The 12,727-nt window shown below is 40.9% G+C and overlaps 1 protein-coding gene across 1 annotated transcript; it reads right to left on the reverse strand.

Moving 5' to 3' along the window:
• On the reverse strand, positions 1-10,576 carry REXO2 (RNA exonuclease 2). Its single transcript, XM_081239945.1, has 7 exons — positions 10,371-10,576; positions 9,328-9,411; positions 5,681-5,758; positions 5,053-5,164; positions 3,616-3,724; positions 2,340-2,393; positions 1-434 (listed from the first exon to the last, which is right to left on the reverse strand). Exons 1-7 carry the CDS (start codon positions 10,515-10,517, stop codon positions 305-307), a joined length of 714 nt encoding a protein of 237 aa, XP_081096071.1. The 5' UTR covers positions 10,518-10,576; the 3' UTR covers positions 1-304.
• Positions 10,577-12,727: the final 2,151 nt, after the last annotated feature.

Consider the following 12,727-nt stretch of genomic DNA (forward strand, 5'->3'; position numbering starts at 1 on the left):
TTGCATTTCAATAGAACTAGCTTTATTATTTTTTTTAAACAAAAGAAATGGTCTAAAAGCAAATACAGATATGTACCAAGGGATGGATGTGACCTGGTACTTACAAAGGAGCTGCTGTGTCATAAATGAAAACAGCATGTTAGGAGAAAAATAATTTCCAGGTGCTGTGTGCTTGAATAATCGGGAGATGCAAGTGCACTGAAGGTGCTCTGCCGAAGCAGTCAGCGTGAGCCCAGGGGAAGAAACAGAAAAACCACCAGAGGTCCTTCCAGACAACTACGTGGTGGCAGCATGAGAACTGGCATCAACTCACAGTCTTCTCATTTTCCCCATTTTCTATAATTTTCCTCTTCTTCTCATCTGTTTTTTTCTTGAAGATGTTATTTCGGTAAAACTGAAGTTCTTTGATGCTTTCACTAATGTCATCAAGTGCCCTACAAGCAAACATACCACGCTGAGTTGAAATGTCCGAAACCCAGAGGCGATGATCACCATTTTGCAAAGCGTAACTTTTTATAAATAACTTAAGAACAACAAGTACTACTGTAAATGAAACTATCTGACATCGTCAAGAAGTGGAACATTTCAGCATAGCAAACTTAAGTGCTTTGTTTTTTAAAAAATGATCTAAAAAAAAACAGTTCTAAACTATAACAGATTAAAGTTTACCAAACTGTTCCATAAGATAGTGAGGTGTTCCACAGGCGAAAAAAAAAAAAAAAGAATTCCGGGGTCAAATAAATTTAGGAAAACCTAGATTAAACATTTCTTCTTTTGAAGTTTTTTGCAAAGCATTTAATGTACTGATGTGTTGTGAATTCCCCAGAGGAGGTTGTACTATATACACAGTATTTCTAAAACTTAATCGACCACCTGTGTGGAATGCATATTAACAGCTCATGGCATGTAGTCTGGGAAACACTGCACAATACTTAACGACGTCCTGCACAAAATATAATCACGTACTCGAATGTAACTCGTGACTCCATCATCATGATGAACGTCAATTATCAGACAGTACCTAACCACAAAAGAGGATCTACCTCCTCTCTCGTGGTGATTTGTGCTATAATCAGTGGCAACCTGCCTCCATCTAACAGCCTTTCTTCTCCTCCAACACGCTGTTTCTCATCTGTCGTAGTCTGAGAAATCAGGTAACCAAGATTACTAGAACAGCGTGCAAGTAAATCAATCTGCTCTGATTGTCAAGGGCCTCTTCTAGAGAACAAACTGCACAAACTTTAGTGCAAGAGCTTTAAGACAGTTATTTCTGTGGTTAAGGCAACAATTTTGCTTTCTTCCCAGGTCTTGGATAACCAGTGGAGAGCTGAAACTGTCAAAAATACAGCCTCTGGCTAAATCAAGGTACACCACATCTTAGCCACAATACTGAAATCCAAAAAGAGATTTGAAAACCCAAAGTTCTTCTATAGCCCACTATGTGGCAAAACCTGACCCATCTTGATGTGAGGCTATTTATAGTCATTAGTTATGCCATTTGGTGTGAATATCTGTACATTTCACTGTAGAAACAGCAATGTGTTCGATTATGAGGTGCTTCCTCAGGCCTTGTTAGGGGTATTACTACCTTTCTAAACCCTGAAAAATCCTGAAATCCAAAACACATCAAGCCCCAACTGTTTCACAAGAGGTATCCCAGACCTGTGTTATTGTGCTGTAGGCCATGAAAGCCCAATAAAAAACATTAATGCCAGGCTCTTTAGAGCAGGGACTTGGTCTTCCTGTTTGGCTAAAACTGTACACGGTACACAGTAGGGGCTCAGTACATGGATGAAACAAATGTCAGCTGATACATCTCCCACCAGGTTTTATGTTCTTCCTCAGAGACGACAACGCCAAAAAGTAAAAGAGGACTCTAGATACACAAGTTCTTTAAATTCCTTGTGTACTTCAGCCTAAGGTTGCAGACATAAAAAGAAACAATCTGAAAAACTACAATGTGTCTAAGTTAGGCTAACTGTGTTGCACAAATGTACACAAAGTGTTCTAATTTTAAATGACTACAAATCCATACACTTTATGGGAAGAAAATTATACTGCTCATTACTAGAAAAATTAGACCACTTCACATACCTACAAACTAAGTTATCTACAAGTTTCAAAACAGCAATAAAGACATTAAGACCATACATATCTCACAATGGAATGTTAGAACACTGACCAGAATTCCTGACAATCTTAGCAAAAGAAGGTTATCTTTATGTAGTTGTCCTTTACTTTTCCCCCAAGGGAACAGAGACATTATTTCAAGCAGTCAGGAATTCGGGAGTTATGTGCGTGTGTCAGATGGGCAAGCACTTGGAAGGACCCAAGCTTACCTGTGAGAAGCAGCCTTCTTTGGTGCAAATTCATATTCTTCTGGATACCAGCGTCTATGTACAGCAAAAATGGAACTCTCAAAGGAAACCGTCTCAAATACACTGAATAATTACGTCCTTCAAGTAGTTTAATAATTTTGTAAAAGGCATTTAGGTTGTAACTATTGAGTTACCTCCCTGTCTGGGACTCCACCTTCCTCCCTTTCCTCTCTTCATACTATAGGTTCTCTTTGGGCAAGATCAACAATGTATTAAGATTACTAAATCTGCGCACTCCAGCCCAGCCCTCTCCTGCGCTTCTGTCATGGATATCCAACTGCCGAAGGGACATCTCCACCTAAAATCCACCAGACACTTCCAATTCCACACACACATATGGTCATACTCATCGTCCTCAACGTCTCCCTTCCCCCATCGGCCAAATCTACTCTTCCTCTTATTTTCCCCTTTATCTTTGATCAGTTCCATCATCCACCTAACCACCCAAACTAGCAACGCGAGGAATCACTTTATACCTCCTCCTTTCCCTCACGCCCCCATTCAGGCACTCAATGCCATGCTACTGACCTTCTCAAACGCTCTACCTCCTGCTCTCTACCGCCCACTGCCATTTCCCGAGCTCCTTCTTCTCTCTCCGAGATGGTGCCAGAGTCTTGCTCATCTCCCACCTCTTTTCTTACCACCTTCTAATCAGAATGATCTAATCACATCACCTTTACCTTCCGGCTCCCGCCTATCTTCATACCTCTGCCCATTCTCTGGAAAGCTCACTCCTCACCCTAAATACCTGGAAAACGGCCGCTCTTCCTTAAATCTCAACTTGAAAGCTATTTTCTCTGTGAAGATTTTGCTAACTCCCAATCCCCCTCACTCCAGCTGTCGGGTGCTCCTTCTCTCGTGCCTGCAATATTCTACCCGCACTTTTCCCTAACAGATGTCATCACACAGGACGCTTCTCAGGTGTGTTTTTTCCACATCTGTCAATTCACTAGACTCTAAGCACTTGAGGGCTTTTCATCTGTATGTTCCCAGCACATAGGCCAATACGTGGCACAGAAAATGGGTGCTCAATAAATTTTCCAGATTAGTGAAATTTATATGGAAGATTTTTGATGTTCTTTCTCCCAATTCTCACCAGTTCAAGAGACAATGGGATGAGGAAGTTATACACCCACCTGGCCCCCTCAGTTCTATACCTTTATTCAATTACTCTACAAATTCACAAGGAAAACATGCTAAATGAGGCAGTCGAATGGATCCTAAATACAGCCCTTACCTGCACAGTTCTTTAACAGTGCTCACATCAATTATTCTATAATGAAGATGTTTCATGAACTGGGGCATGTATTTGTCAAGAAACTTCTTATCTGCATGAACTGAATTTCCTAGAAAGACACGAAGCATACCGCATCTGTGTATTTCTAGTAGTATACAAAAGGACATAAAAATTCATAAACTGTATTTAATTGGAGGTGATTTTTTTAAAGAATTCAAACAATTCCTCAAAGCATCTCAAAACTTCGAAATTAGGTTTGAGTGTATCTGATTAGATTACAAGTGCAGATTTCAGAGTATTTAGACAGTTTATCTCATAATAAATTTGTAAATGGCCTCTTTATGGACAAAAGGATGAATCTATCATTCTACATACTTAAAATAGCGCTCAAATCTGTAACTTCTTTAGATAATACCACATGCACAAATTTTCTCCCAGTATCACAAAATCTACACCACTAACACTAAAAGTTTAACTGGAGATAAACTCATAAGTAGATAAGCATTTATTTACATTTCAATTTTAATCAACCATATCCACATTCATGTTTCCACACAGTAATTTATATTAAAAACACTAAATTTTAAATAAGAACTTTAAAACAGACACCAGCTGCATTGGCTAGGGGGAACATTTATACAATACATGCTATAGTACTTAAAGTCAAAACTTTTTTATGACTATTTAAGGAAAATGTTAGTTACTATACCAGCTTACATATACAAATACAAACACACCACCACAGGACATTAGCCTCCCTTTGATAATGGCAGTCCTTTCAAAATCCTAGCAGAACTGGCCTAGTTTCTTTAAAAAGTCAATGTCACAAGGGGGAAAAAAAGATAGGTGCACATTTTAGATTAAGAGACTAAAGCGACATAATAACCAAATGAAATGCGTGAGTCTTGACTGAATCCTGGTTAAAAAACAGACATTTCGGATGTGGAGTAGATATCAGATGATGTTACTGAATTGTTTTTAATCGTCTTAAATGTGACAATGATATTGTGGTTACTTAAGAAAATGTCCTTATTCTTAGGAAATGCTGGGTGAACTATTTAGGGATGAAGTGCCATGATGCCTGCAATTTACTTTCAAATGTCCAAAAAAATAGACAGATAAACATGGCACAAGGTGAACAACTACTAGATCCAACTTTTCTGTATATTTGAAATTTGTCCATAATAAAAATAGGTGGAAAATTTTTATTGAGTTAATCTGGGTATCCCAGATCTCATGTCAGGTTTCGGGGCATTTTCCCCGATATTCATGTATAAATTATACGAGGAAAATTTGAGCAACAAAAGTAAGATGGATAATCCAAATCAGGGTTAAATGGAAGGCACGATGATCCTGGCTGATCGTTCTGGAACCGCAGTCTCTTGAACCGCTACGATGGAAGACTATCTACAAGGCAGACATAGGACTGGATTTTACCTGCAAGTGGACAGAGCCCCGGAGGAGTCTGCTGTCGTACAAAGGACAGAAATTCATACTCTGCCTGCTGCAGTGTCATTGTACTCTCCTTCACTGCTTTGGTTAGACCAGACTGCAAGAGAGAATCCCCAGCCCCACCAAGATACATGAAGTCAGTTTTCAAAGGCATCCAGATATGAAACTTCACTTCTAAAATGGGCAAATATAACCACAGATGGACCATTTACAGAGCTCAAGTTCACAATGAAACTGCCATCTTGGCACCGATTTTTTTCTTAAAGAATCCAAGTCAAATAAGCTATGTTCCTGATTGTTAATAGCATTTCCACACAGTCAGAAAAGATGGTGCTCAAAGTCCAAGGATATAACCTCTGGGAAGAAACAACTTAACAGGAGAGCGGCATTCTCCCTTCTCTGAAAGTTGATGTCTAACCTTATCCAAAAGACTGACTTGAGCAATACTTGATAATCCGCAATGTGCTCGCGACAGACTGAATGCAGGAGAGGAAAAAAGAGGACATTCAGGAGAAGATGGTCTCGAGAGGTCCCAAAGATGAAAAGTGAACAAGCAAGCAGTTTCCCAGGCTTGCCAAGCAATCTTCCTCTACCCCTTTTATGGTAATGTTACCTTCCCATGATGCTCCTTACACCAATCAGACATGCTGTCCAGTAACTCATCTGGCTGTTTTATAATCAGGTTAGGACCCTGTGGATAGGAAAAGCTGTTAGTCATCCAGAATCAATGGGGATAAGCTTGGTTTCTGAGTTTAACTGCTTTAAGAATTACATATATATACTAGAAAAGGGAAGAAAGATGAGGGACTTTGTTAACTCTAAAAGTGGTGCTCATTCATTCCAGCACTATTTATGACAACAAAAAATAATGAACAAACACACACATAACACAACCGAAAACTGAAATGCCTATCAACAGAGGACACAGGTATCCACCAAGGGTCAGCAAACTATAGCCCCAGCCTGTGGCTTTTTTTCCTTTTAATTGCCAGCAAGCTAAGAATGATTTTTACATTTGTAAATGGTTGTAAAACAAACAAATATGGGACAGAGAGGTACGTGGCACCCTAAGCCTAAAATATTTAATATTTGGTGATTTTTAGAAAAGGCTTGCCAACCCGACTGTGAAAAGTGTCTATACTGCCAAGTGAAAAAAGCAAACTGCAGAACAGTGTACACATGTTTATGAGTTCACTTATACTTGTTTTAAAAAAAAACACACATTGGGCTTCCCTGGTGGCGCAGTGCTTGAGAGTCCGCCTGCCGATGCAGGGGACACAGGTTCGTGCCCCGGTCCGGGAAGATCCCACATGCCGCGGAGTGGCTGGGCCCGTGAGCCATGGCCGCTGAGCCTGCGCGTCCGGAGCCTGTGCTCCGCAACGGGAGAGGCCACAACAGGGAGAGGCCACAACAGTGAGAGGCCCGCATACCGCAAAAAAAAAAAAAAAAAAAAAAAGTTGGGGAGTGGGATGAGACAGGAGAAGAACAGCACAAAAAAACAACTTACTATACATAATATTTTGCATAAAACTATACTGTTTACTTTTAACAGTATTTTCACATTAAAAAGTTCAAAAAGTAATTGGTGACACGTGAAAGATTAAATTAAAAAAATAAAGTGATGCTGGAATTCTCAGCTCCACTTAATAGAACATTCACCTGTGAGTCAGACAGAATCCCAGCAGTAGCAGAAGCTCAACTTGTGGCATTAAAGCAAGTCACCTTCGGCTTAGTTTTACCATCTGTACCATGGAGATAACAGCCCCCCCAACCCCTTCCCTCACAGGGATGTTAACAGGATAAAAGAAATTATAGATATGAAAGTTCTTTGAACTCTCTGGGGAAAAAAGATTCTCTAAATCCAAGGTATGATTACTACTAAAGCGGTAAAAGTACTTTGCAATTAGTGAGAGGAATGGCAAGAATTTGACTAAAATATGCCTGACAGCTACAACTAACAAGGAGTTTTAGCCAAACAAGAAAACTGGTGACGGCAATCTCCATGAAGAAGCAAAAAATTTGCTCTGATAACCTATGTTTTGTTTTGTTTTTTTTACTGAAGTATAGTTGATTTCCAATGTTGTGTTACTTTCTGCTGTACAGCAGAGTGGTTCAGTTTTACATACATATACATTCTTTTTTATATTCTTTCCCATTCTGGTTGATCTCAGGATATTGAATATAGTTCCCTGTGCAATACAGTAGGACCTTGCTGTTTTGATAACGTTTTTTAAAAAACCGAAAACCTCATGTTGCAAAACACAATTCTAACAAACCATGATGGAAAAAGCCAACGACTATCAACTTAAGGCTATTTAACTTACTCTAGATTCCAGTTTGGCACACTAAGCTACTTACAGAAAAATTTCCAGGTGGGATGTCTGTTCTTCTAGCATAAAACATTTTCCTGAGACTCGTATACAAGAATAAAACATATATTCCACAGAACTGACACTTCAGTGCTAACTGCCCCTTAGCAATTTTTTTTTTTTTAAACATCCTTATCCTCAAAAGAATAAAGATGCAGACATAGAGAATGGACTTGAGGACATGGGGAAGGGGAAGGGTAAGCTGGGATGAACTGAGAGAGTGGCATGGACATATATACACCACCAAATGTAAAATCGATAGCTACTGGGAAGCAGCCGCATAGCACAGGGAGATCAGCTGGGTGCTTTGTGACCACCTAGAGGGGTGGGATCGGGAGGGTGGGAGGGAGACGCAAGAGGGAGGAGATACGGGGATATATGTGTATGTATAGCTGATTCACTTTGTTATAAAGCAGAAACTAACACACCATTGTAAAGCAATTATTCTCCAATAAAGATGTTAAAAAAACAAATCCTTATCCTCATCAGACTGGGTCTATTTACAAATGTCACCCTCATGGGCAGCTGTAGGACTACAGACCCAAATTTCCTCCAGGGTACATATCAACTAACTGGTCCATTAAACTGTCAGTATTTAACATTATATCAACAGTCTAAGGGAAAAACTCTTCTTCAGACAAGGGTAAGTAGGGCTGGTAAATAAACACACTTCTCTTCACTATTCATATCTAGGAAATTCCAAGTGACAGGAAAAAACAACCAAACCTAAAACTCAAGGTTTATATAAAAGTTTTTTTGTTTGTTTTGTTTTGGAAAAAAAAAAAGAGGTAGTTGCTACAGTGAGATACAAAGTCTCATGATTCCCCTCCAGCTGATGTATCAGGAGGTACTCCAAGATGTGTGCCTGGTACTCCATGAAAGTAGCAATTCACCTAAAATGGTTCCTCCCCTCTCTTACCTAACCAGGAAAATAAGTAGAAGTCTTAACCGTAGACTTGTGAAATGTATCCAGTGCCAGTAGCACATCAATCCGACCCTCTGGAAACTTATTTTAACAAAACTGTCTTTCCCCAAAACATCCCTACTGTGTTCCTATTCTAGAGTTTCTCACTACCTCCGAATACTGCTGACAGAGTGATTCAGGGCCCAGAATTTCACCCTCTACCAATCAGACGTTCTCACACGCTTATTAAATGCTTTGTGAGTGGCCAAAAGGCAACAGGTGTGTTTTATTTGTTTTGCTTAATGTTTCAGTTAAAAGCAGCATGTTAAAACCTTAATCATGCCCAATATGTCAACAGGAGGATATTTTATGATTCTGTATCAACAGAAATTCTAAAATCTTAATATAGATCTAGACGAATCGCATGTCCTAGCTGAAAAGGTAGAAACTGGATATATGGAATTATAAGCTAAGCTATATATAAGCTAAGATTATAATATAAAGAAGTCAACTTTGGCATGAGTCACCAATCCTGGTGGGACCACAGTCGAGCACTTTACTCAGACTGCTTGGGTCAAACTCCTGGCTCTCCCAATAACTAGCCAGGTGGCCTTGGGCAAATTACCCAACAACTGTCTGCCAAAGCGTCTCTCTATATATAGTGAGTATAACAGTACCGACCTTATAGTTGCTGTGAGGATTAACAGTGAATCCATGTAAAGCACTTAGAACTGTGCCTGGCACACAGTAAGCTCTTAGCAAATGATAGCATTTATAGTTCCTAATTTTTGGCAGTACAAGTCTCTGAGATGGATTACTTTGGTTCTAGTACCAAGCCCACCATGACCTAGAACATTATTTTGGACCTTAATCTACAGGGACCTCAGTTTTCTTATTTTTTAAATAAAGAGATGGGGGGGTGCACCAATCTTTAGATTTCCAAAGTACACTCTAAACAGTATGGTTGTATTACAAGGCATAACCTACTTCAGCCAAAATGTTGAGATCAGAGTCAGTTATCAGACAGGCCATCTCAATAATCTGGTCCTTCTCAATGTCCAATCCTGTCATCTGCAATAAAAAAGACATCACACACACAAAACCGTCTTTCTGGCCTACTGTATCCAAGTTTATTTAACAGGACATCCCTCAAGCATATTCAATCTATATCCCACAGCCAGGATAAAAGAGACAATAATGCTCCTTGAGCAAGTCCTCAAGGCACTCATTATGAGTTATTTATTCAATAAACATTTACCAAGGGCCTGCTACATGCCAGGCATCACAGTCCTACTCTGGGGCCGATGCAAAGTAAGCAAAATTGAGTGCTGACAGCATTCAATTTTGCAAGAGTTAGATAACTAACATTACTACATCTCTGCAGAGTTTACAAAGTTTTTATGTTAATTGCACCACTTGATCTTCATCACAATCTAGTGTTGCGATCCCCATTTCATATATGAGAAAACTGAGGCTCAAGGGAGAGGGGAGTCCTTGGCTGAGTATGGAAAACCTAAAGGGATCAGAACTGGGTTGTAGTCCCAACCCCGACCTTCACTAACTGCGCGACCTTGAATGAGCTGAGTCCTCTCTCTGGGCCTCAGTTTTCTCCTTTAGGGAACGTGGGGTAAGGCTGAGTCATCCCCGGAGTCCCGTCTAGCTCTAACGACCTAGGGTCCTGAGAGACTGGGGAACTGGGGTCTAGCACAACCGCTGTGCGCACCCCTACCCCCGTGACCCTGAGCCCATCAGAGGGTTAGGGAGGTCCACATCTGGGCGGAATTGGGGGCTAGGGCAAGCCATATGGATGACTCCACCCTCTGGAAAAGAAACCCCACAGTCCGGCACAGTCCCCAACACCCGCAGGACTCCTGCCCCCCCGACCTGCCCCGCGCCGTCCACAGCCGGGAGGCGCTCACCTGCCACACCTGAGACCCAGACACTGCTACTCTCCCCGGATAGGTTCGGCTACTCTGTCCCACGCGCGAAACCTCACTCGCCTCCCCTCACGCCCCGCCGCCCTGACTTACCTCCAGGTCTACCCAGACCATCCGCTGAGCCATGCTCTCCCCCGCCGCCATGGCTGCGCCAGCTTCACGGACACCCCAAGCCCCGAACGGCCCTCGAGTCCCACCCACACCTCGCAGCAGCCTGGAACCCAGGGAGCCGCCTAGCATCACCCGGCACAAGCCGCCACGGCCCCAGCCTCTCAGCCGGCGCTGGCGCACGCGCGATGGTCACTAAACGTCGCTAACCCGCGGGGAGGTGCAGGAACAAAAACCGCAAGTTCCAGCATCCAGTGCGCCGGCTGGCCCTGAACAGTCCGGCTTAGCTGCCGAATGGGATGATGGGAGTTAGAGTCTTGTCTGGTGTTGCGCCCGATATCCCCGCCCCCGCCACGTGTTTTCGGATGTTACTGGACGCGCATGTTTTTCAGAACTAAGTTTATTCGTTTCCAGGAGTTATTTCCTGAATTTGGTTTAGTTGTAAATCGTCTAGTTGAGGAAGAACTCTCTTAGTTTGTTAAGTCGAAAAAGACCTGGTTACCGTTTTTTTTTTTTTAATGTATCTTTTTTTCTTTTTTTCCCCCTTCTTTTTACTTACTTGCAATTCCACACACTGGGTATTTTTCTCATTTACATGAAACTGCAGGGCGGTGTGCTTTTTTTCAGTCCAGAAGACCATTTCCACTATCAACAAGTCCTTTAGAAATCCTTAAATGAGATCTTATCCAAGAGATCACTTAGCACGCTGTAGATGCTGACTAAACGTCCCTTTCCTTCATAGGCAAAGGGTTGCTTCTTATTCCTTATACAGGGGCTTGCCGTGGCCTGTGTTTCAGTTCAGCTGTTAGGTATCAGTGGTAATGACTTCCTAGTCCACCCTTACAAGTTCTCAAGGTTAAATCTCGTCCGTGTATAACGAATCTATGCAGCAAATTAAATTAAAATGAACTAAAAACAGCTTTGCTCGCTCTGCAATCTGCTTTGGTTTTGATCAAAGTATTTTTAATCTCCTCCACTAACAGCTATCGTTTCCATTATTTCCACGAGTAGAGATGGCCACCAACAAGATCTTTCGACCCTGGGGTATCAGATTGCATTGAGTCTCTTAAATCTTTGGCTATTCAGTGGCAAGTCGGGGTGCTGAGTGCGACATTGTTACAAACATTTGGTCTCAGCCTGGAATTATACCCTCTGTGTATTTTTCTGAAAGCCATATTGCCACTAATTACAGAGCTGGTGGTCCATTCATACCTGGTGAGCTGGTTTTGTGAGAGAGAAACTTTGTTGCCTAGTAAGAGCTGTAAGAATAATGCAGTGTCCGGGATTTCACCTTCAACTTCTCTGGTATACCCAACCCACCACCTGCCAGGTCACAGAGGAAATGTCTTCTAAGTGTCATCAAATCGTATGCAGTTTTATGTATACACACACACACACACACACACACACACACACACACACACACAATGGTATATATTCTAACTGCACTGCCTGATGAGTCACATTGTTTTGCTTTAGCTTTTTACTCACTTGTAGCCTACTTTATAAGAAATAGTCTATAAAAAGTAAAAAAAAAAATTTAATACAAAAAGTAGTCTACATTTCTTCTGTAGTTTTTTCTTTGTTTTAAACTTGATTCATAGAAAGTAGAATCAGTTGAAGTTTATAAACTTTTATCAATTGTGCTTTTTGTCCTCTGGAAGCATTGATATTATTTCTTTAAATTTTCAAAGAACACCTTTTGTTTTCAAAGTTACTACTGGAACATTGATCAGTTTTATTACAAATTACAATTTAGGAAATGCTATTTACATGAAAGAACTTGTATCCTGAAAACTTATGATCGTAATTTTAAAATATTGGGGAGTTAAAATTATGTGTGGACTTCTTTGAACAAGTTTTCATAGTAATGTACTTTCATTTTAACATAAAGACACACTTTAAATGAATGGTATTATAATGTAAGGAGATTTATAGTTTATTGGATTTTGTGTATAGTAACATTTGATTGGTAATCTTAAAGGTTATTGCCCCAAAGCAGAACAATGTACGCATCAAATTCACAAATTGAAACCATGTAAATAAGAGGGAGGGCAGGGAGTTCCCTGGTTAGGATTCTGGGCTCTCACTGCCATGGCCCTGTTTCAATCCCTGGGCAGGGAACTGAGATCCTGCAAGCCGCGTGGCCAAAAGGAAAAGAGGGAGGGCAGACAGAAGAACATGGGGCTCTAGAATCTGAAAGCAGCCTTGTCCCACGGTGGACTCATTTCGTTCCCTTTTCCTTTCACAACAGAATTTATCTTAAAGCCACACCACTCTGCTCAGAGACTTTGCTTTTTCAATTCTGTCATGAACCTATAAAAACTGCTTTTGTTAATTAA

Source organism: Mesoplodon bidens, assembly GCF_964165515.1.
Source record: "Mesoplodon bidens genome assembly, chromosome: 7".
Lineage (NCBI taxonomy): Eukaryota > Metazoa > Chordata > Mammalia > Artiodactyla > Ziphiidae > Mesoplodon > Mesoplodon bidens.

Excerpts from the sequence above, each read along its gene's own strand:
- REXO2 (XM_081239945.1), bottom strand. The coding sequence starts at position 10,517 with ATGCTAGGCGGCTCCCTGGGTTCCAGGCTGCTGCGAGGTGTGGGTGGG. Across the intron at positions 9,412-10,370 it reads TGGTCTGGGTAGACCTGGAG|ATGACAGGATTGGACATTGA; the intron begins GTAAGTCAGGGC and ends TTTTTATTGCAG. Across the intron at positions 5,759-9,327 it reads ATCTCAACATTTTGGCTGAA|GGTCCTAACCTGATTATAAA; the intron begins GTAGGTTATGCC and ends TCCTATCCACAG.